At 38.1% G+C, this 23,429-nt stretch overlaps 1 protein-coding gene and 1 long non-coding RNA gene across 3 annotated transcripts in view; one reads left to right on the top strand and one right to left on the bottom strand.

The window, feature by feature from the left end:
• Positions 1–23,429, bottom strand: part of LOC123875184 — a 494,986-nt gene that overhangs the window by 5,498 nt on the left and 466,059 nt on the right. The window contains exons 5-22 of one of the 2 annotated variants that reach the window (XM_045920875.1): positions 20,074–20,156; positions 13,068–13,145; positions 12,341–12,417; positions 12,167–12,231; positions 11,821–11,998; positions 9,050–9,186; positions 8,354–8,558; positions 7,727–7,891; positions 7,077–7,270; positions 5,952–6,048; positions 5,326–5,574; positions 4,485–4,759; positions 3,974–4,101; positions 3,182–3,336; positions 2,166–2,366; positions 1,596–1,740; positions 737–938; positions 190–325 (exon numbers count right to left, since the gene is read on the bottom strand). In XM_045920875.1, coding sequence (XP_045776831.1) covers positions 190–325; positions 737–938; positions 1,596–1,740; positions 2,166–2,366; positions 3,182–3,336; positions 3,974–4,101; positions 4,485–4,759; positions 5,326–5,574; positions 5,952–6,048; positions 7,077–7,270; positions 7,727–7,891; positions 8,354–8,558; positions 9,050–9,186; positions 11,821–11,998; positions 12,167–12,231; positions 12,341–12,417; positions 13,068–13,145; positions 20,074–20,156 — 2,770 coding nt within the window. Of the gene's footprint in view, positions 1–189; positions 326–736; positions 939–1,595; positions 1,741–2,165; positions 2,367–3,181; positions 3,337–3,973; positions 4,117–4,484; positions 4,760–5,325; positions 5,575–5,951; positions 6,049–7,076; positions 7,271–7,726; positions 7,892–8,353; positions 8,559–9,049; positions 9,187–11,820; positions 11,999–12,166; positions 12,232–12,340; positions 12,418–13,067; positions 13,146–20,073; positions 20,157–23,429 lie in introns of both variants that reach the window. The other variant, XM_045920874.1, reaches the window with a different exon arrangement.
• Positions 2,843–8,214, top strand: LOC123875189. The gene is made up of 3 exons (XR_006798098.1): positions 2,843–2,908; positions 7,051–7,056; positions 8,203–8,214. It is a non-coding gene; the product is annotated as an uncharacterized LOC123875189 (long non-coding RNA).

Here is a 23,429-nt window from a genome sequence, read left to right as displayed (position 1 = left end):
ATACATACATACATAGACTCCTAAAATCATAACCCTTCCTTTTGGCTTTGCCGCAGTCGGGTAAAAAGAACATCAGAACATTTGAAAGTGACACGGGCCACTTGTACAATAATTTAGGTACTGGCGTCCACTAGAATAGAGGATGAATCGAAAATGATTAGGAGAAATATCATAAAGTATTCTTCTTACATTAGCAAGTGCAGCAGCGGAAAGCACGATGACTTGCGGCAGCGTCCGCAAGCCAGGTTGCGCCCACCACACTCCTGCCGCTTGTGCCGCGGTCGTGGTGCCCAGCACCAGCAGTGTATGCCGCACCACGCGTCGCCTGTAACATACAGTGCTATGATTATTGTATACAAGGATGATATAAAATATGATATAAATGTTTCGCCCCGACACCGAAGCATCCTCAGGAGATGTAGACCTCACAATCCTCCTCCTGAGGATGCTCCGGTGTCGGGGCGAAACGCGCGTCGAGTGGTGTTGGAATTTGTGTGGTGCTGCGTACCATACAGATTTCGTTGGTTTGGCGGATTATAGCAAATTAAGCTTTTATATCATCCTTGTATATCATGGACTTCCGGAAAATAACGCCTGCTTCTATAATACATCTATGACTATTCATGACATTATCACTTTATTCAAAATGTACGAGAGTTTTACAGTGGGTAGATAAGTAGCTAATAATATGAATCTGCACTACTTATCTAAAAGCAGCGAAGATCTTAAAACTTACCTCTCCTTCAAATAAGTCCGCCTCTCGACAGGAACTTTATGTGTGATGGTCCTAAGCCTCAGAGTGGCGCACACCGCCAGAGCGAGGCATAGCACGGTGAGCATGGCACAGCCAGCGGCGCACACCGCCTGCGCCGCCGCGCCTAGTTGTAGCGGAGCGCCGCCCCAAAGCCGCGCGGTTAACCATGACAGTGTACACACGCCTGAAAAGAAATTGATCCAAGTATGTAAACAAAACCCTTTTCTCTTTTTGGCTTAACAAGCGTCAAGATAAAGTTATAGTAGGAACATATAGAATAGGTAAGTAACACAGGCGTCACACATGCGCAACACACGCGCATCACGTGTAACACACACGAAACGCACGCGGTTCACACGTGTTACACATGCGAAATACACGCGCAATACATGCGCCACACGCGCGCCACACATGTGCAACACACGCGCCACACACTTGCAACACACGCTCCAAACACGCATCATACACGCACCACACTCGCATCACGTGTCACACATTCGTAACACATGCGTCTTACACACTCTACTCAAGCGTCACACACGCGCAAACACGCAACAAACGCGCCACACAAGCGCAACACACGCGCCCCCCTGTGGTTGGGCGTCCCGACTGCCGAGTCGCATCGGCTACCACCCCAACAAGACCGTTGTTGTGTTATCAATCAAAATATATACCTTACTAGGTACTACCTAGGCTTATCAAATTTTTTTCGCAAATCAAGTCAAAACTCCTCCGCCGCCTCTCGCAGTCTGCCATCCCGGGGTCACGGCCCCCAGGTTAAATAGGTACATCCCTGACAGCTGCACGACACCTCACGCCTCTTCCATCTAGCACGACTTACCTGCAAGCAAACCAACAGAGGGCGCCCGTTGCGCTCGGCCCGCTAGTTCAGCCTGTAGCAGCAATGGCTGGGCGCATAGAGCCGCGCACCCCGCGCACCAACACGCCGCACAAACCCAGCCTAATGCGCCGGGGCATGCTTCTTCCTATAACGTAAATAACAGGATTGCTGCTAAGTACTGATATCAAAAAAGCGCAAAATCCTCTTCCTTTTCACACAACAGCAACCCAAAATTAAGTGCAACAGGGCTTTCTCGCGGCTTTTCCAACGCTTTTTCAATACAAAAGCCGTGAATTGTCCAGAATTGTTCCAAACACGGTTATTAGATCTCAGTCTTGGACCACATTCTGGTTGAAATTTAGCATTTTCGTTCATACCATTTTTAAAAAGACAAGTCCAACAAATCACGGTAAAAGATTTATCGAAAACCGTAGGATATTGGTATATTTTGTGGATGAAAACATAAGCCACCAAGATGTTTCGTTTGAGATCTTTCTAAATTCAATTTAAACTTACAATAATTAAATTATAGACTAAATTCAATAAAGAGTTCAGCTTCAGAATATTAACCTGTCTCGTGTCACATTCCAAAAGAGTCAGCATAGCAGCAGAATGCGTGCCGGCCGTTGCAGCCTTCAGAAAAACCGGCAACCTCGCCTTTCTCCCTGGCACCAGGCTCAACAGCTGCAACGCGGCTGCCGCCAGGCACATCGCTCCCCCCAAACCCACTGTTATCTTGACCACGCCACGCAAATCCTTCTCTGCATCTGTCTGAATAATTTGCACATTTAATTTTCAATCTGTGGAAACGGATTTTTTTTAAAGAATATTAGCTATGCTGTTAATCATGACTTATACTCCCTTGTGCCAGCTTTATCACAAGCTTGTGCCAGGAGTGGGTACGACAATAGTGCAACAGGTGGTGTTTGAACCGCCGACCTTTCGGAATTCAGTCCGCTCCTCAACCGTTAAATGGAAATTATTGGATCAATTTTTATTAGAACACATCAAAAATATAATTCATTAAAGATGTTGAAAAGGGAGTTTTCACAAGTAAATAAACAATATTGGGATAGATCAGAAGTCATATCTAATAGCTCATTGGTAACGACGTGGACTGTATAATCCAAAAAGTTTAAACCCCACCTCATTCCCCGTTATCTGACCTACATATATTCCTACCACAAAGTTATACACTTGGTATTTAGTTATGCTTAGGGGAACTTTAGTTTTGTTATACATTTTTTTTTAATTTACAGATTAGCACTTGGCTGCAATCAGACCTGCTAGCAAATGATGACGCAGCCTAAGATGTATAGGTTGTTCCCAAGTATTTTCTATTACGTATCCGCAAATTACGGAACTAGCTTCCACCTGCTCACTTTGTACCCTCATAACTACAAGAGGAGACGGATAAACAAATTCCCATAAAGCCGGCAATGTTGGGGATTCGACTGTTGCATATGTTCATGGGCAGCAATAGTTAGTCACTTAACATAAGTGACTCGCCTACTCATTTGCTCACTATTGATGCAATTAACAGATAAGAAAGACAAAGAAGAAGGCAACAAAATGACATCACTCACAAGGGTCGACCTGGCGATGGTAAAGAGCGCATAGGTGCCCAACCCACGGCATCGACAAGCCACATACGTTGGCTCAGGTATCCGCACCTCACATGACTTAATGATCCAACTTCGGGGTTCAGAAGATGTTCTCAGTCCACAAGCTAGCTTGGAAGCTGAAAGTCATAATACACAAATTAGGATGGTTTTTTATCATAAAAGTATGTTTTTGCAAGTTTTTACTTAGTTTTGATTTCCACGAAAAAATAATTTTCAGAAAACCATTCCTATTTCTAGTTTAATAAACTTGGCAGACGCTTTATACGAGTAAGTAATTCAGAGAATTCATCTACTTAAAATTCAGTTTATCTGAACCCAATTCTAAAATTTTATTGGCCTTTCACTATCTTATTAGTTAAATCTCCTGAGAATTTGTTGCTCAATCTGTCTGTCTATTTGTCAATTCTTGTAACAAAGAATTTTAAAGCTTTTATTGCGAGGTTATATGTAGAAATTTTGGATGAAAAGGTAGAAATGCAGTCTGCTTTAAGGAGCTTAAGGTGTTCAAAATTAGTTATAGCGACTATGTCGAGTTTACAGTCTTAATGTCTAAGTGATCATTATAGATGAAATTATTGTCGGATTGTCGTCCCATTGGACTTTGAGAATGAGGCTGATGGAAGTGTACGGGTGTTTGCTCTATACTTGTGCTTTTTATTATCTCATACATGATCGTCTAGTCTATTTTAGATTGGCTGCTGTGGGCGAAAATTAGCCAGGTAAATATTATTTTTTAAATGTTCAGTTTCTCACCTATAGCAGTATAGTTTCTGGAATGTACGAACAGCAGTGTGACGGTGTGCTGCAGGGTTGTGTCCACTTGGCTGGCGGCCAGTTGTACCTGCGCAGACGCTAGCCGGTACTCCATCTCACGCCCGCCCCTAGAAGACGACGTGCTACACACACGCAATACAGGAAGAAAGTAAGTAAACCAAAAATGAAAAATAATAATAACATAAATAGGATTGAAGTTTATGATATAAAGAAGTTTAAAATAACTAAAACTTTTGAAGAATCTAGCAACACAAATAATAATAAAATAATTATTATCATTAAAACTGAAATCAATCGAATAAGAAAGAAACGCGAGATTAAATATTTTATTTTTGTTTAATTTAATTGGTGATCAGTTTATCAGGAAGAGTCATAAAGAGATTTCTTTACTTGCACCAAATCCCCTGTCACAGTCCTTTTCACTTCTGTACAATTGTGCAAGGGAGAGCACCATATTTTAGCTCGATTCAGTGAACAAGGTACAACTTACTTGAACTCTACGGATCGCCTCAATGAGGGTAGTCGGGCAGCCAAGTTATGATACCGAACAGCGACTACTGAAGAGTTCCCATTCCTCGCCACCAACTCCACTCCAGCGGATGTCAGCAACCATTCATCAGTGCCGGCGAGCGGGATGAAGCTGAAATGGGCAGCGCCATCATCTCGCACTTGCTTGGTCTTCACTGAGAACTCTTGGTAATGGAGGTCAACGTTGTCCCTCATTGCCGCTGTGTCTACTACAGCGTTTTGGAGGTCGTAGATTTTCTGAAAATAAGCCAAAGAATAATTTTTACTTTTGATGATGTCAGTGTAATTTATTTTATAACTAGGTACCTATAGTACACGACAGATCGAGACGGCAACCGGGGTATGAGCCGGGGTACACCCCAATTGCCATCTCAACTTGTCGCGTATAGTACGTAAAAAGATATGTAGTTAATAACGATGAGAACGAATGAATGGAAAAGTCGATATGAAATAAGTAATTAATTCTCATCTTAAATTGAACTTGAGAACGAAGTTCGTTCCAATTGAAGATTTTTGCGTACGTTTTCTGAATTATATAATACGGCGTTTGGCGTTATACGTAGTTGACTTATTTTTCTAAGAAACTTTTTAACGAGCACATTTTGTTTGTTAAGAAAACTTTGGCGGAAAAAGTGGATTTTTTAATTCTTTAGAAAATCACCTCTCACACCTTCCTACCTACACCTAAGGTACACCTAAGGTTTACCTTAGGACTGGGAGATAATACATACCTACTTGGATTTCTACATATATTTTTTGTTGTTTTCTTAATTTTAAACTAGGCTTTTCTCCTGTCAACTAACCTCTTCATCCAAGAACGTGTCAGGGTGTTTGAGCAAAGTGTCGTAAATTATCAGCAGATGTTCCACACTCTCCTGTCTATCTCTTGGTTTTCCAGCAGAAGAGAGAAGGTAGTGCATCATCTCCCTCGCGTGTTGAAGCGGTAAGGTTCCTTCTCCAGGGTGAGCTGGTAGAGAACGTAGTACTGCGCCATACTGATGGGCTACGTTTGAGACATTACCCCAAGAGTAGCCGTAGGATATCCGGGTAAACTGTAAAAGATAAAATGAAAAGAATTAAAAATTAAGGTAAAATAGAAGCTGGACAAAGAATATTGCATGATAAAAGTCTCGTTTTTTAAAAGGTTTCATACGAGAGCTAAACGGAGACGTGTGATTCGAAAGTTTTTCAGAAAACTACATAGTTCATCCTTTAGCCAGGGCCTTGTGCCATCTGACCTCCGCAACCGATTCAGAATGAACAGTACTAGCTCAGGTTTATAATTATTTCGATATTATGAAAATTATTAGGTGCATTGATAGTAAAAGGAACGGATGCCTTAATGATATAATCTTCAAGGCACGGAGGAAATCTAAAAGCCAAAAAAGTCATTTTCTAAGCGGTATTGCGTATTTGTATTAGTTTTTACCTGTTCATAAATATCCCGTAAAGAATCAGCAACGCAGGCAGAAAAATCTGGAAGCATCCACTTCACTCCGTGTTGAGTTGTCTTCGGTTCGCAAAACCTATTCAATAAATCTTGTTAAAGCTTTTGAAAAACAACTTAAGCTTTTCGAAAGTTATTGAATTCCCTGTCCAGTTTACGTTGTCAGGGTATAAGTTAGTGAAAACTTCAAAGCGAAAAATCATTACGAACTTAAAAGCAGTTTTAAAAGTTAGAGCTAACGTTCGAGGAATGCTTTTTACACTACTTTGTCAATAAATCCAGACTAATGGTATAAATGCGACAGCGTGTTTGTCTGTCTGTCACCTTTTAACGGCCCATTCGCCTAACAAATTATCATTATTGTAAGTGTATGGAGCTTAGAAAGCTCGTATCCCGGATGTGGACACAGGCTACTTTTAATCCCGGAAAATCAAAGAGTTCCCACGGGATTTTTAATACAATTGCAAATTAATAAATTTTTAATACATTTGCAATTTATTGCAAATCCACTCGGACTATGTCGCGGATATCATTATGGTAGTCTATAAATGCTTAATAGAAAACAAAAATAGAACTAACATGTTAATACTTTGAGAATTAGTCCTTGAGCTAAAATGTTCTACAATATTAGATAGGATTACGTGTATTGCATGATAGTATATTTGCCCGCTATTACATCTGAGATCATAGTACTGAAGTTTCATTGCAGTAACTAATGATTACCTGATATTCCTCTGTCATACCAAGAGAACCGCAAATCCCGCCAATAACAACAATTGTCATGACCACAATGTCACAATTACAAGACTTGGACGCGTTTGGAATCCAAGTTTACGTATTATCACAACTACAATCTTACAAATCTAACAATTCTGACCATCAAAAGGTCAATAACTCAATTAAATAGCTCAACGGTTACAGGTGCGGACTAAAATCCGAAAGGTTGGCGGTTCAAACCCCACCCGTTGCACTATTGTCATGCCCACTCACTTAGCACAAGCTTTACGCTTAGTTGGAGGGGAAAGGGGTATGTCAGTCATGATTGAAAATGTCTAATGTTGTTTTCTGCCTTCAGAAAGAGGGGGCAGTTTAGGATTTTGTAAATACCTGGTAGATTCGCCAGTATGTCCGGGTGGGCAAGTCGATGTCGCATGAGCGCCTGGTGCAGTCTTCGGCCATCGCAGGCCGTGTGACGCCTCGCTTACACATGCCTCATCTTTGGCACCGAGGGCCCACATAGTTACTCCTTTCGAGTTTTTGCCGGCAACTGAGGATACTTGACACCGGAACTCGCTTGATTTCTGTAAAAAACCGACCAAGTGCGAGTCAGACTCGCGAACTGAGGGTTCCGTACTCGGGTATTTTTTCCAACATTTTGCACGATAAACCAAAAACTACTGCAACTAAATAAAAATCTGTTAGAATGAACAAGTAAAGCCCTTTCATATGATACCCCGCTTGGTATAGTTTGAACTTACTTTGAAAATTGAAACATATTATAATTTTGCTTTTACCTAATTATGTAACCACAAATTCGCGGTTTTCAGATTTAACTTGTGCTATAAGACCTACCTACCTGCCAAATTTCATGATTCTAGGTCAACGGGAAGTACTCTATAGGTTTTCTTGATAGACACGACGGACGGACAGACGGACGGACAGACAGACAGACAGACACTATTTAGTAAAATTTTAATCAAATGAAGCCCCAACAACGAACAATATTATTTTTTAAATATTTAAGGGTCAGGTCATACTTGTATATTGTAGAGTTTGAGCACACTTCCAGCGGGATACAGGTCCTCCCAGACCTCTCGTCCAGGCTCCAAGCGTAGCAACGTCCTCTCTCGCGCCCAACTGAACCCAAGGGTTCCGTGCACGCGACCAGCGCCAGCCAAGCATGTGATGCTTACGTTATCGCCCTGAGAAAAATTTGAGTAGCATGAACTTGAGTATAGATACCACTTACATCAAAAATTTAGTTTGCCAAGCTCCTGAATCAACCATGGTTTGGTCAATTTATGTATCTCTTTTTGTACCAAATGTTCATCAGTCAATCAGTTCTGGTTTAACTTTAATAGCAGGAGTAGCAGTCTGTTAAGCTAAAGGCAATGCCTGTATGCAAAGTGAAATTAGCATTCAAATTTTGCCAGGCAGTTAGAGCACCTTCTAGGTAAACGCGTCCCATCTTAGACCACATCATCACTTTCCATCAGGTGTGATTGTGGTCAAGCGCTTGCCTATAGTGAATAAAAAAAAAAAAAAAGAAAAAAGAGGTGTTACAGATGTTTGAAATACTGCAATACTCATTATCATGAATAAAGAAACGATTCCATGACGTCAAGGTTAGTTACCAAAAAAATAATCTAGGATTTAAAACTTACCTTGTTCACCGTAAGACTGGATGGTACAAGTCTTATATCCGGGGGTCGTAAGATGGTCAGTCTAAGAGCACTACACCGTCTCCTTCCTGCATCATCGGCTGAACAGGACCACCTTCCGCTATCAGGTCTCTTGGCTTCTGAAACTCCTAGAACTGACATGCGCCGTCCCAATGCGTCTTCTGCTACAGTGCGAGTCCAGATATCTCTGGAAACAAAAAAAATAGGATAAACCCTGTATCCAAGAGTGTGCTATGTTCCAGTGCGTGTGTGCAATTTGTTGACTTTGATACAGGATGTGTAAGCAGATGTTTGACCTGGTCGAATGTCTTCTTTTTAACCCCCGACCCAAAAAGAGGGTTGTTATAAGTTTGACGTGTATATCTGTGTATCTGTCTGTGGCATCGTAGCTCCTAACCGAATGAACTGATTTTAATTTAGTTTTTTTTTGTTTGAAAGGTGGCTTGATCGAGAGTGTTCTTAGCTATAATCGAAGAAAATCGGTTCAACCGTTTGAAAGTTATCAGCTCTTTTCTAGTTTGCTCTTTTCTAGGTTTTTGTGTCGGGGGTTTTTAGATTTTTAGTTATTATCCCCGAGAACACGTTACGCTGCCTTTGCGGGTTATTAGATAGTTACTACTAGAAATTACGGTTTTTTCAGTGGGTATGTATATGGGTATGGAGTATGGACATACATACCTTGTAGTACCATTAAAATTGACCTTGATACCGTCCTTGTACCAAGTAAACTCGATGTCGGGAGATCCGTACGCCATACAGCTCAGTATAAACTCGGACCCCTCCCAAACTTCGGGGCGCTGGTTCACGATCAATGCCTGCAATAAAATGCTGATTTGCATACGAATTGTAGGGAAACGCTCGAAACTAGAGAAACATTTTTACAGCGTAATGAAACTTTTATGCCCTAATTCATGTTATACTCTTGTAGGGGGGATTTTACGAGTTCTATCTTATTATGGAGTCAGTTGTTTTCAAAGTTTGTCTGCTAGCACATTTAGAAAACGGAATGTTGAAATTGAATTGTCTGACGCGTATAGTAGATCCGCTTAAATCGACATTAGGTATTCAAATGTCTGTAGGTACATTAAATTTTTACTTTGTCAGGAAAAGTAGGTACTATTTTTAGTCAATATTATTTAGGATACTAATATAATATTAGGATATTCCAGTTTACATGAGTTGTCTGTGGCGTGCAGGTCATAGAGGCATCAAAGCACTTACCCTAGACCTGTATTAGCTTTTATAAGTTTTATATGACTAAGTTTTGAAGTGGCACCATATCTGCGCTGTCCCTACTTATGCGCCTTTATCTTACGCCTCTTCTGTCTAATTCGCGCTTTACATGTTCCTACCTTAATAATGCCTGGCTTCAACTTGTCATGGTTTCGGTTCATAATTGGGTCCTTTTTTTGAAAATATCGAGTAAACAAGTATCGAGAAGTAAAGTAACAATTCCTACCAATCCACATCGGTAGATTTTTTATTTGGCTGCTTAATACCTGCCAAAAAAATAATAATTTCGTACTTGTGGCACCGTAGGCAAGCAAGTAGATACCTTCCACATTTCTTAACGTTGCAATTTGAAACGAATTTAACGAACGAATTCACTTAAGAAAACGGCGTGCTTTAATTAGATACATTAGATTTCTTTCCCGTTTTATCCAATTACATTCTGTTACAATAAACGCCTTAATTTAAGCTTTAGCTGAAGAAGCTGAAGTGGAGTTTAATATAGCTGGCAATTACGTTCAGATTAAATTCCATTCAAAATAATATAATACGTAGGTAATTATTATATGTAATTAAGTATTATTAATAATTATTTTACTCTGTACCTATGCGTCCTATTTTCCATCGTCACAATCTATCGTCGGAGCATAAGTCATTGGTTTTCCCGATGTTTTCTTTCACCGTTAAAGCAATTATATTTTATTGCTCAAAACTTAAGAGCGCTGATCTGGGAAGTTAGATGGGCTTGTTCGGAATCAAACCCCTGATCTCCCGCTTGTAAGATCGGAGTCATAACCACTTAGCTATTACCGCTTAAACCACGTCCTTATTTTTGCTAAAATAAAATTCTAATGGTTTGCTAATTCGTTAGGAAAATGAACGTTTCGCGAAAAAAATACTCGGCTGAGTTAAAAAAGCATAGTTTTGATTCAACCCAAGACATGCTTTGAAATTATGCTAATTTTTGCCAAGACAAATTAATTTAAAAACTCATCAAAAAAAAGAGCCGAACCAAAGGACTCAAAAGAGACGTATACCTTCATATCTACTAAGTTTAGGTATTCCACATCACTTCCACTCGTAAAATGCAACAGGAAAGTAATTAAAAGTAGTATCCAAACTTCGAAACAAAAGTAGCAAAAATACATGAAGTTACGGAACTTTGCCAAGAAAAAAGCGTAAAATATGTAAGAAAGTTTGATGAAAATCAGGTCTCAGCATCACACTATCCTTTTTAGTTTACATTAACAGATGTTACGTGCTCTCCGAAGCACGGAAGATACAAAAAGGCCAAATTCAAAACTCCAAAGTTGGTCACCTATCCAGTTACCGATTTTGGTCAATGTTGCTTCACAATCGCATTCGATTGATATACGTTGTCACAACAGCTAGGCCACACGTCTCTCCTCGTATAATATATTCAATTCAAAATATTTTTTTGAATCGTCAAAAGCATCTACTTGTACCACTGGGTTCGGAATGCCTTTTCCTAACGAGAAGAGCACCAGAAAGAAACTCGGCGGTTGCTCTTTTCAAAACCTACCTCTATTTTATTTATTCTGTGGTACAAGAAATAAGATACATCGCTAATAAAAGGAGTTTGCATTGTATATTAAAGTGCAGTGCGCAGGTGGCTGCGGGATGCTTGCTTTAATAAATATTAAATCGAACTCTCCAACTTTTTACTTCTTTTCTTTACTGTAAAACTTTCTGTACAAGATACAATCGAGGAGATGATTTCACGGAATTTGCTTTAGTTTATCTACTGCTTTTAAATTAGTTAATTTATCTACAGGAAAATCACTTTTAAGAGTTAAAACCTAGTTTGCGTCTTACATTACACAGGCAACGATTTTAGTTGAAAACACATTTCATACATTTAGTAGTTAGTACCACGTAGGGCCCGCCAAGTTCCTGCACCTGTTCGTACGATACACGTAGGCAATAATAGATAGCCATCACACTATCACACTAATATTATAAAGGAGAAAGTTCGTGTGTATGTATGTATGTGTGTCACACTAATATTATAAAGGCGAAAGTTTGTATGTATGTGTGTGTGTATGTTTGTTACTCTTTCACGCAAAAACTACTGAACGGATTTGGCTGAAATTTGAAATGGAGATAGATAATATCCTGGATTAGCACATAGACTACTTTTAAGTAGTGCAGTTTGCAGTGCGTCCGCTTCTCTATGTGATATACACAAAGATAATTACATGTAAACTCAGCGCAGGTTGCATGTCGAAGTGCAGCGTAGCGGGCAGTAGACGCAGGCGGTCGGTGCGTGTACGTGTAGCGGCGAGGCGGGCTAGTGCGGTTCGCAGTGCGCCCGCTTCTCTACGTGCCCCCCAAACACGTAGCCAGACTGTACGTGCGTTATTTATATCTGGTGAACTGGAAATTAAGTTGAATTATTACATTTTATTACATTAACATAATAAATGATCTAATGGCACTAGTTTTGGCCAGCTTTAGATAAAGTTTCGTGTGTATTAGTTTAAATAGAATCGCAAAACTAACTGCTTTCATTGTCCTGGTAACTTAAAACATAAATTAACTCACCTTATATTTAAAATTTCTATCTCATCGTGTAGAGTAATATTTGATGCCATTAAATAATTTGTTATCTGGAATCAAAATACATAATTTAGCACTACCATCATTACACACTATATTATTCAGTAAAGTTATCATTTAAATATGAATAAGTTTTTAAACTTATTTCACTTTTTTTACCTGCTTAATGATTTCTTCAGATATGTTTACATTTGCTTGGTCCATTATTTGCAGTCTTGTTTCGAAGCGGGCGGATGCTAAAATCCAACAATAGGTATAATCACCATAAATAAGTAGGTAAATAAAAATACGGAAAGTATACAAGATTTCATTATTTTTACAAAAATGACTTCATCTGTCTATTAATATGATTGAAGAGAAACTTCTTAAGAGGGGTCTCTCCGTCACTCGCTTCATACAAACGTAGTTCCAATTTCATTTGATTATTGAGCAACCAAAGTCCATGAAATTTTGCAGACATATTCTAGAAACTAATATCTATGTCTGTGGTTTTCCAGATTTCTGTTAAAATATTCGGTTTCAAAGTTACGCAGTCTCAAAAATTTACATACAAATCTTTGAGCCCCTGTAATTTTAAAACTACATATTTTTAGAAAAATCTAAAATACCACAGACACATGATATTAGTTTCTAGAATATGTCACTCACTAACGCTCAGCCAATTTTTTATTTGTCAAAATCACTACCCATATTATAAATGCAAAAGTGTGTTTGCTTGTCTTTCATTCACGTCGCAAACTAACAGTACTAGGTCCATAGACATAGGCTACTTTTTATCCCGGAAAATCAAATCCTACAGGATTTTGAACAAGGATGAAGTCGCGGGCATCGACCATTTATTAATATTTTCAACACACACAGTTATTATTATTTTAAACATACTTACAAACATCAGTGTCTTTTGGATTACAATCGCAAGAAGTTCCTCTTTTACAACCTTCAGCACATTCCTCTATACCGCACTCTGCAACAAAATAAAAATTTATGAAACAATTAACTGACTAAAATTAAGTAGATAGATGTAGAAATGCTTGCGCTATTTAATTAACTGACGTAACAATTTACGTACATAACCTAACTGAGTATTCCGGTAATAGACGAATTTTCTGAGGAGGCAAAGAAAATTGGATAATTGTGTTCAAGTAACCCTAGTTGTCGAGTTACTTCCGTACGATATTTTCTGCCCCTTTTTTACCGAAACCTTCATTAGCTGACAAGGAATTCCAGCAGAGACGATAGAATAAGGAAATGGCGGGGAAAACGACGGCTCTACACGTATCTCACAGAGCCAATAAACTGAAGAGCTATTGAGGATACGAGGGATACCCTATATCACCTTAAGCGCTTGAATTGATGGTGCGAAGAGACAATATTTGTACGTAAATACCAAATAACACAGACGCGAGGCCCACGTAAACAAAACAAACGTAGGAACGTTAAACTCTCGTCGTAGTTGTCGTAGTTTGATTATCTTTTTAATTCTAGATGCTTCCAATTTCTTAATTAAGGTTACCTTTATTGTTCCAAAACCTTTATTAAAAGGGAATTTCTTGCATAGTTCCCAACTTGTACTCTCTTCAATATTCGTATGAAACTTATGTATATTTTTTATGGAAAAATAAATTCCTCTGTCTTGATTTTTTTCTGTTCATAGAGTAGACCTGTCATCCTGCCAGGTCCGGATCATCGTTACCAAAAAACCACTCTTGCATCTTTTATACTTTGTGAGATAGACACAAAATTCCAAAATGGCTGTTTGTATAAGTAGGTAGCCTTTTCAATTTATTAACACCGAACACTTACTCCATAAACCCTAGCTGGAACTTTTCGGAATTCAATTACATTCGCATCGAGGCTAATAAAATGGATGGATTTCATTTGAATTGATAAAGCAATCCATATACGTGTTTGACCGTATTTAGTAAACACGATATCGCCTGGTTTTTTTTAATAATGTTAAACTATCTTTTGAGTGCTATTTCTCCACGATACATACATATTTGTTTAATAATAATTTTAAGCCTATATCACTCGGGGATAATGTATCTAAGTATCTATGAGTTAAAGAATTTTCCGAATCGGCTCAATAGTTCCGGAGATCACACCCACGTGCAAACTCACAGACTGATAAACACTTTTTATACTATTAGTATAGCACCGATTTGGAACGTACTTGCGTTTGACCAATGACTACAATTTCACATGGACATTCGCGTCCATCAGGTGAAATTGTTGTGCTCAGAAAATGCCAATTCAACCTGCATTTTTAATCCGGATAGGTATAGGGCCATGCCAACAATGAGAATTTTATGTGTACAGATTTTTTACACATATTATCTGGCAGTAGTTTTCATCATTTTTGTGCTTCATTCAATTATTTTGTGTTTCTTTCAATTACTTCTATTATACCAGATTTGCTTCATACTCTGAAAATAATTTTCAGCATACTGAAATTTCGCTAATGTCTATAATATGTACTATATTGTTCACTTTTGCGCACATCACTGGATCCACAACTTCAGATACTTCATGATCTTTGTGTATTTTAAAGGAGGCCATAAGCGATAGGCATTATCTATTGTTAAGTTATTATCTTACTACTTCAAAAGAAATTTGCACTTTGCAAAAGCAAAGGAGCTTCCAACGCGTTGACGATTTTTAAGGAGTTTCTTTATCTATCTCTTGAATGACCTCATGTCGTACCTATAAAGGATAAGAGAATAATGTAGACTTTAATAATCTTGTTGGTAATACTCATCGTCATTAACCGATAGACGTGCATAGCTAGACATAGGTCTAATGTAGGAACTTCCAGCAGCTCTCTGCGATTTGTTGGATGTCGTCCGTTCACATAGACTCGAGAGGAGGATCTGCCAAGACGCTTTCCGGTGCGAGATCGAATCGGATTGTCGACATCGTATCGTAATCTCTAAGTGCTTTTATTCCGAAATAGTGATGAAATTTGCGTACTCAGCAGGCTTTTATTAACTTAATCTAGGAAATTGGTACTCAGTCAATTTGTTACCTGTTTCAGCGCTTGTTAACATGATTGATTGTTTATCAAACATTTTAAATTTTGTTTGAATACTGTTAGGGATAAAACTGAGTAATTAAGAGGGCTCTCTCCGTCACTCGTTTCATACGATCGTAGTTCCAATTTCATTTGAATATTAAGCAACCAAAGTCCATGAAATTTTGCAGACATATTCTAGAAACTAATATCTATGTCTGTGGTTTTCCAGATTTCTGTTAAAATATTCAGTTTCAAAGTTACGCGGTCTTAAAAAATTTCATACAAATCTTTGAGTCCATGTAATTTTAAAACTACATATTTTTAGAAAAATCTAAAACACCACAGACACAGATATGAGTTTCTAGAATATGTCTGCAAAATTTCATGGACTTTGGTTGCTTAATATTCAAATGAAATTGGAACTACGATTGTATGAAACGAGTGACGGAGAGAGCCCTGTTAATTAAACTAAACTGTCCAATGCTTGTGTAAGCTTTTTTATTTTGACCTGCAATTTTCCAATGTTGATTTAGGGTTTTTAACATTATAAAGGTTTATATATTGTTCGTTGCTGAGGGTTGAGATTAGTTTCCATTAACCACCTGTGTTAATCACTTATTCGTATAGGTTTCTTTGGATAGTAGTGCAGTGGGCTAACAGACCCTTTCGCATGATTGTCATCATCGGTAACCGATATATATTACGAGGCAAGGTTTTTGGTAACTGCAAAAACGTCTCGACCATCACCCGAGATTTTTCTTTTCTTTTTATTTTAGAATTATTTTTCAGTATTCTATGTTAGTTAAATAATGGTAGGACTTTTTGAGTTAACAATACGCTGAACTCTAAGATTCTTAATCAATTATGATGAGCTCCCAGAACGATACCAACTTACGAATGCTTAAGAGTAAAAGTTTTCATAATTTTTTCGAGCATATCATTTTATTCAGGTACAGACCCACTGTTTCAAAATCCTGTTTATCAATCTTAAGCTAACTCTAACTGCAATGACTACCCATATTATAAATGCCAAAGTGTGTTAGTTTGTTGGTTCGTTGCATTTGGTTTGTTGGTTTGTCCTTTAATCACGTCGCGACAGAGCAACAGATATTGACGTGATTTTTTGCATGGGTATACTTAAAGACCTGGAATGTGACGTATGCTACTTTTTGTCCCGGAAAAATTAACAAGTTCCCACGGGAATTTTAAAACCTAAATTCACACAGACGAAGTCGCGGGCATCGGCTAGTGTATTATATTACTGCTATGTAGAGGAAGTCTTTTACTCTCTAACTTAAACTAAACTAAAGCATGCAAGTCCAGATATCCAATATCGGCAGCATCAATTTGCAGCGGATATTGGAAATGTGATTCGTTGAAAGGTGCATTTGGTGCGTTGATATTAAAGTTCCCCTCGATCTATCCAAGTTTTTCTACGTTGTTGAATTGAAATTTGAATTATCAGATTTCTTTGAAATCCTTTTTTGATATTTCTCGTTTTTGATCCAGAAATGTAAAATTTAGAATATTTTACATTCAGATTTCCCTCTTTTTGTTTCTGTTCTATGTTTTTTTTATCTTAAACTTATTGAGGTGTTCAAATAAAGAGTAGATAATTCGGTTTAGCTAATAAGTTTTTAGTTTAGGAAGTTCGTTAAAAACTACAACAAACAATCATTTGAAATGGACCTTCATAATGAAGTTTATACTTTTATTAAATGTTGAGTTTCTTGTTAAGTTAATAACTAAAATCCCAAATTCAATTCAATTATAAAAAATGATGGTTATTTATCTTGATAGAACTTGAAATAAGTTAACAGAACTAAGAGACCGTATCTACATTTCGTGCATCTCACTCATACAAAATCGAAAGAACATGTTATTATTTCAAGAATTTACAGCAAAGTAAATTAAACTGTACACTTAAATAAGTCTATACCTATATTCCTCCACACTCCACATCTTTTATTATACCCATGCAAAAAATCACGTTGAACATTGCGTTGCGACGATATTGAAGGACAAACCAAAAAACAAACACTCGCATTTATAATATAGGTAGTGATTTCTGTAGGTATGCCAAAGTAAAAGCCATTTTATCATTGTCTCTACCCGTTCGATGGATCTACAAGTCCTATCAAACACCTGTTGCCGATGAAACTTCGTACTACTAACAGACTCCTAACTTCTCGGAAGCTTGAAATATGACATCCGCTCTCCGGAGCACTTTGTAGCGGAAATATTAGAAATCTCGTCTGCTAGCGGCGCAGTTGGCGGTATATTAAATTCGATGTCAATCTATCACTTTAAGTTTAGAACCACTTAAGGCTCACATAATTTAAACTTACGCACAGGTTAACAGACTTTTGATGACCCTTAATGGCTGTTTGAAGGTTCGAACTCCATAACCACCCAGATAGGAAGCAAAAATTTTTTTTTAATAGACTTTTGCTGTAAAAATATCAACAAAAAAATTCGCGCTCGTTGCGCTCGCGTTTTTATTTTTTAACCCCAGACCCAAAAAGAGCTTATGAGTTTGACGTGTGTATCTATCTGTGGCATCGTAGCTCCTAAACGACTGAACCGATTTTAATTTAGTTTTTTTTTTTATTTGAAAGGTGACTTGATCGAGAGTGTTTTTAGCTATAATAATCCAAGAAAATCGGTACAGCCGTTTGAAAGTTATCAGCTCTTTTCTAGTTACTGTAACCTTCACTTGTCGGGGGGTGTTAAATAATAAATTTTTTAATTTACTCGTGTACGTTTGATCTCTCTACCTATAATTTGCTCATTTGCAAGGCTGACTCATTCTAAAGACCAAGTGAGCCCGGCTTGGTAATAGGGAGATTCGAATTTCAAAGATAGTGTTTGTTGTAGGCTCGTTGTATGTTAACGCTTGATCAGAAAGTCTCCGCTAGTGCTCGGCTCGTCCAATGTAGACGCAGCTTTAGAAATCTGTTCCGTTAGCAATCGGGGTTATTATTAAACTCGATGTCAATCCATCTCAGTAGTTTTCAGTTCAATAGCGCTTTGAAGAATTATTGATTGTTCTCGAATCGACATTCTATTATTGTAAAATATGAGTTTAATATTTGAAGAGATTTTCATTGATGGCTTAGTTTGCGCTTGACTAAGGTATTTACCCGTTTTCATTAATCACATATCTAATGCAAAGGGGTTTCTTGGGATAATTATGTATGGTGGGTGACACAGTTTTCAGATTTATTCCTTTACTTGTGCTATAAGACCTACCTACCTGCCAAATTTCATGATTCTAGGTCAACGGGCAGTACCCTATAGGTTTCTTGACAGACAGACAGACAGACAGACAGACAGACAGACAGACAGACAGACAGACAGACAGACAGACAGACAGACAGACAGACAGACAGACAGACAACAAAGTGATCCTAAAAGGGTTCCGTTTTTCCTTTTGAGGTACGGAACCCTAAAAAAAGTTTATTGAAAAATTATGACATCAGTCCGCATCGCGTTATTATGATCAGATCCTCACTACATCTATATAAACCGCGCCTAAGATTGAATTGCAGCGTACCAGAATAATCTACTAACATTACGGATCTGTTAGGTAATAGAGCGGGATACTAACCGCAAACGAAATCTAACTTAATAAATCTAGCAAATCGAAAACCTAATTGCACAAAATGCCAAGGGACCTATTTAGTTTCCTATTCATGTAAAACTAAGCGAAACTTTTTTATAGCTTTCTTGTTCAGCAAAAAACAGCAAAACTTTGGAGTTCAAACCGCAAAATTTTACGTAATGGAGAAAAACTTAATTAAATTAACATGCTTACACCGCATGGAAGTTAAATGAAAAGTTCTTTAAAGAGGCATTCAAGAAAATTTGGAGATCTGAAAAAGAAAATGATGAGAAATATCAAAAAGGCGAATCTAAATACATATCAAGTCCTTACTTGCTCACTAACCTCACCAACACCCAAATCCTAAGAACTAGAGCTTAGCTGAAAATTTGCACAGAGGTTCCGTTTATAATGTATCTAGATAAAAAATAAGGCTGGATTTTTCGAATTTTCTACGGTGGCGAAGCTGCCGAACGCTATTTGATATGAGAAGTTATGATTGAAGCAAAAACTAAAGATACTTGTGCAGAAGAAGAAAGAAATGAATAATAACACGTTTCCATCTTAGACTGCATCATCACTTACCACCAGGTGAGATTGCAATCAAGGGCTAACTTGTATCTGAATAAAGATTAGTAAGAATAAGAATAAGAAGTAGGTATTTATTTGCTAGAATAGCAGTAGCTAGGTATATTCGAATTTGAAGCATATAAAAGCTATTTTGATCAAAAGAATTAAATGAAACAATAATTATTACAGAAAATTGAACATCGAATTTACGAGGGACCGATTATTATTATTATAATCAACATAAAACTACGAATGGAATGAACAAGAGTAAACGAGTTGGTTTTTGCACTAGGGATGTGTGGGAAATGGGAATGCCAAGAGAGGCAAGATTGGATCGTATAGGGTCGCTTCATTTTCGTCAAACTCATCTTAGATCATGAATGAAAATGAATGAAATATTCTTCATTATACATCGCATAGATAAACGCAACCACCCCTGACTAGCTGAAACTCTCACTATTGGCTAGAATGTACAGTTACATTAATTAAAAGCCTATCTCGCGATTTTAGCAATGTGATAATCAAAACTTTCACAAAAGCTGTGATTATCGGACAAGTCCGTATGACTTGTCTCGGGGCGCAGTTACACTCAAATTGTAAACTTTGGTCTCTTGTGCAATGTAAAACTACCTTGCACATCCCTAGTGGAACGGCAGCGTTATGGTAGTTAGTGTGATATTAAAATGCAATACCAAAAGCACTTACCCGGAGCGGCAATTTGCGACTCGCAGAGGTCCCCAGTGTAGCCCGGCGCGCAGATGCAGCTCACCGCCGCGGGGCCCATTTGCCTGCAAGAGACATAATACTTCAATAATTGCTGCAACTTGCTCTTTGGGTGATCATTTAGAATTTTGTATCTTCTTCACTCTAACGGGAATTTTTCCGCAATCTAATTCGTTCATTCTAAACCGATTTGCCAAGCCACAAGTTTTACACGGAGCGACTGCCATTTGAACTCTGCAACTGCCAAAGAACGAACACCATCAGCCTTGAAATAATTATTGCGATAAAATATTTTTCCAAAGAAGTGCTATCAGGACGAATTTTCAATTTTCTGCAGTTCGTGTGACTAGGAATTAGTACCTAGGTATGTCTCAAAATACAAGTTATTATAGAATGAATTTGGTTTTTAGCCTAAGGCTTGCAGGGAAAGAGTAGCGACAATATTATTATGTTGATTTATAAGATCACGTCTATAATGCACGAACCACGAGGCTGTGTCAGTATGGAAATTGATGCTGTTATCGCGGCGTCGAGACTCGAGAGCACTCTACGCAGCAAATATAGTATACGTCGCGCAAACAGCTTGAAAACGTTCCACAATATGCGAACCACTCTGCGTGTGTTCCATGCATGAACATGTTTTCAAGATATTTCAGCTTAATTTTATATTTAGACCATAAAATTAAGGTTGGACACACGGACATGTTTTTAAGGTTTTTGATACTGTTATCGCGGCGTTGGAGCTCGAGAACATTCCACGCAGCGAATACATATGTCGCGCAAATAGCTTGAAAGCTTTCCACTATATGCGAACCACTCTGCGTGTGTTCCATGCATGGACATGTTTTCAAGATATTTCAGCTTAATTTTATATTTAGACCATAAAATTAAGGTTGGACACACGGACATGTTTTTAAGGTTTTTGATTCTATTATCACAGCGTTGAAGCTCGAGAATATTCCACGCAGCGAATAGTAAATGTCGCGCAAACAGCTTGAAAGATTTCCACTATATATCAACCAATCTGCGTGCGTTTCATGCATGGACATGTTTTCAAGATATTTCAGCTTAATTTTATATTTAGACCAAAAAATTAAGTTTGTACACACGGACATGTTTTTAAGGTTTTTGATACTGTTATCGCAGCGTTGAGGCTCGAGAGTATTCCACGCAGCGAATATATATGTCACGCAAACAGCTTGAAAGCGTTTCGCTATATGCGAACCACTCTGTGTGAGTTTCATGCATGGACATGTTTTTAAGATATTGCAGCTTAATTTTATGTTTAGGTAATGAAATTAAGGTTGGATTCGCGGTACGTCTACGTTTGGCTGTACATTTTCCTTAAATAACCAAGTAATTAATGAATTACAATGATCTACATTCACTAGTCATCCATAGCTGGCCCACTACTGAGGACGAGGCTCCTCTCAGAGGAAGAAGGTTTTGGCCATAGTCTACCACAAAACTCCAATTGGCTTCATACATCTTTGAGAACATTATGGAGAACTCACGATGTTTTCCTTCACCATTAAAGCAAGTGATATTTAATAACTGCCCGAGATCGAACTAGGCTATCACGGTTTTTCAATAGTTACCTGCATGAAATATATTTTTTATTCTAAAACATGTTTCTAACTTTTTTACCTAACAACACACAAAAAAGCTACATTCTTTAGTGTAAAAGGCAATTTTACCTGTGAATTTTCACTTATTTTACCTTTAGGTACGCTTTACACTACACACAGATCTCGTGGGTTGTATGCAAATTGATGCTATTATAGCGGCGTTAAGAGAGGTCTACGCAGCGAATGCATTCCGTCGAGCAAACAGTTTGAAAGCGTTTCACATTATGCAAACCGCTCGGCATGCATTTTCAGGTAGGTATGATGTTTTAATCATTGCTTTTATTGGAACGCTTTATGATCACTTTATGAGGTTGCAAAAGAAGTAAAAGTAAAAGAAAGTAAGTGAAAGCTAAGCTCTGGTCACTGGTGGCAAAGGAAAAGATGCTTAGACTTTTTCAGGAAATAAGAAAAACAAATTGTAGCTTATAATCGGACTTATAGGCCTATAGGAAATATAACTATAATAGGTAGGTACATATAATAGGTACTAATATTAAAACGTCTAATTCTTGGTGCTGAGTAATCAAACCGTTGAGCAAGCTAAAGTAAGCAAGGTTGGCGCATTTTCTGAAAAAAATATCAATAAATCTGTAACTATAAAAGCTAGATCATTGATACTTGGTATCACACTATCACACTAATATTATAAAGGAGAAAGTTTGTATGTGTGTGTGTGTATGTTTGTTACTCCTTCACGCAAAAACTACTGAACGGATTGGGCTGAAATTTAGAATGGAGATAGATTATACCCTGGATTAGCACATAGGCTACTTTTTATCCCGGAAAATCAAAGAATTCCCACGGGAATTCAAAAAACCTACATCCACGCGAACGAAGTCGCGGGTATCAGCTAGTATTTAATAAATTTGCTGAGGACACTTTATACTGAAAACCTAAGCTTTTTTGCGTCATCCAGACCGAAGCTATGATGGTTCGAAAATACGACGAAACGCTTCGCGAAAAGGTATGTGGTGCCCCGATCGCCGTTTCGCTCGTCTTGGCGGAGGCACTGCCGTGCCCCTTGATAATAGCCACTGGTATTTTTATTTATAGGGATAAATAGCAAGCAACCCAGCAAGTGGGTTTTGATTAGATACCGTTGTCCGTTGAAATTTTTAGCACTAGAGAAAATGCCAGTGCAGGCTAATTTTGGTTAATTGTATATTACCATAAAACTAAAATGACAAGTCTAAGTGTGTTGTTATCTCTTTCATAATACTTCCTGCGAAAAAGAATAGCTTGACTTATGTACCTACATAACTAGATTAAGACCTGCTGCTTTAGTTTAGAGTTTAGGCCATTCAGAGTTCTGTGAACCTACTGGACTGTGATAGGATGAGACACATCATGTGGGGCGAGTCTACGGCGTAGCCCGAATCACTTCCTATCACACTTCACACTTCACACTATCACACTAACATTATAAAAGCGAAAGTTTGTGTGTATGTGTGTATGTATGTTTGTTACTCCTTCACGCAAAAACTACTGGACAGATTTGGCATGGACTGGAGATGGGTAATATCCTGGATTAGCACATAGGCTACTTTTTATCCCGGAAAATCAAAGAGTTCCCACGGGATTTCGAAAAATCTAAATCCACGCGGACGAAGTCGCGGGCATCGGCTAGTAATTTCATAAATAAATAACTGTGCCGTGTTTCAGTCCAGCTGATTCACCTTTATGTACTTAGTTCAGACTTCAGACTTTAGA

The sequence above is a fragment of the Maniola jurtina genome, chromosome 19, assembly GCF_905333055.1.
Source record: "Maniola jurtina chromosome 19, ilManJurt1.1, whole genome shotgun sequence".
Taxonomy (NCBI): domain Eukaryota; kingdom Metazoa; phylum Arthropoda; class Insecta; order Lepidoptera; family Nymphalidae; genus Maniola; species Maniola jurtina.
The sequence above is the reverse complement of the archived record's forward strand: the minus strand, read 5'-3'. Positions and strand labels throughout refer to the sequence as shown.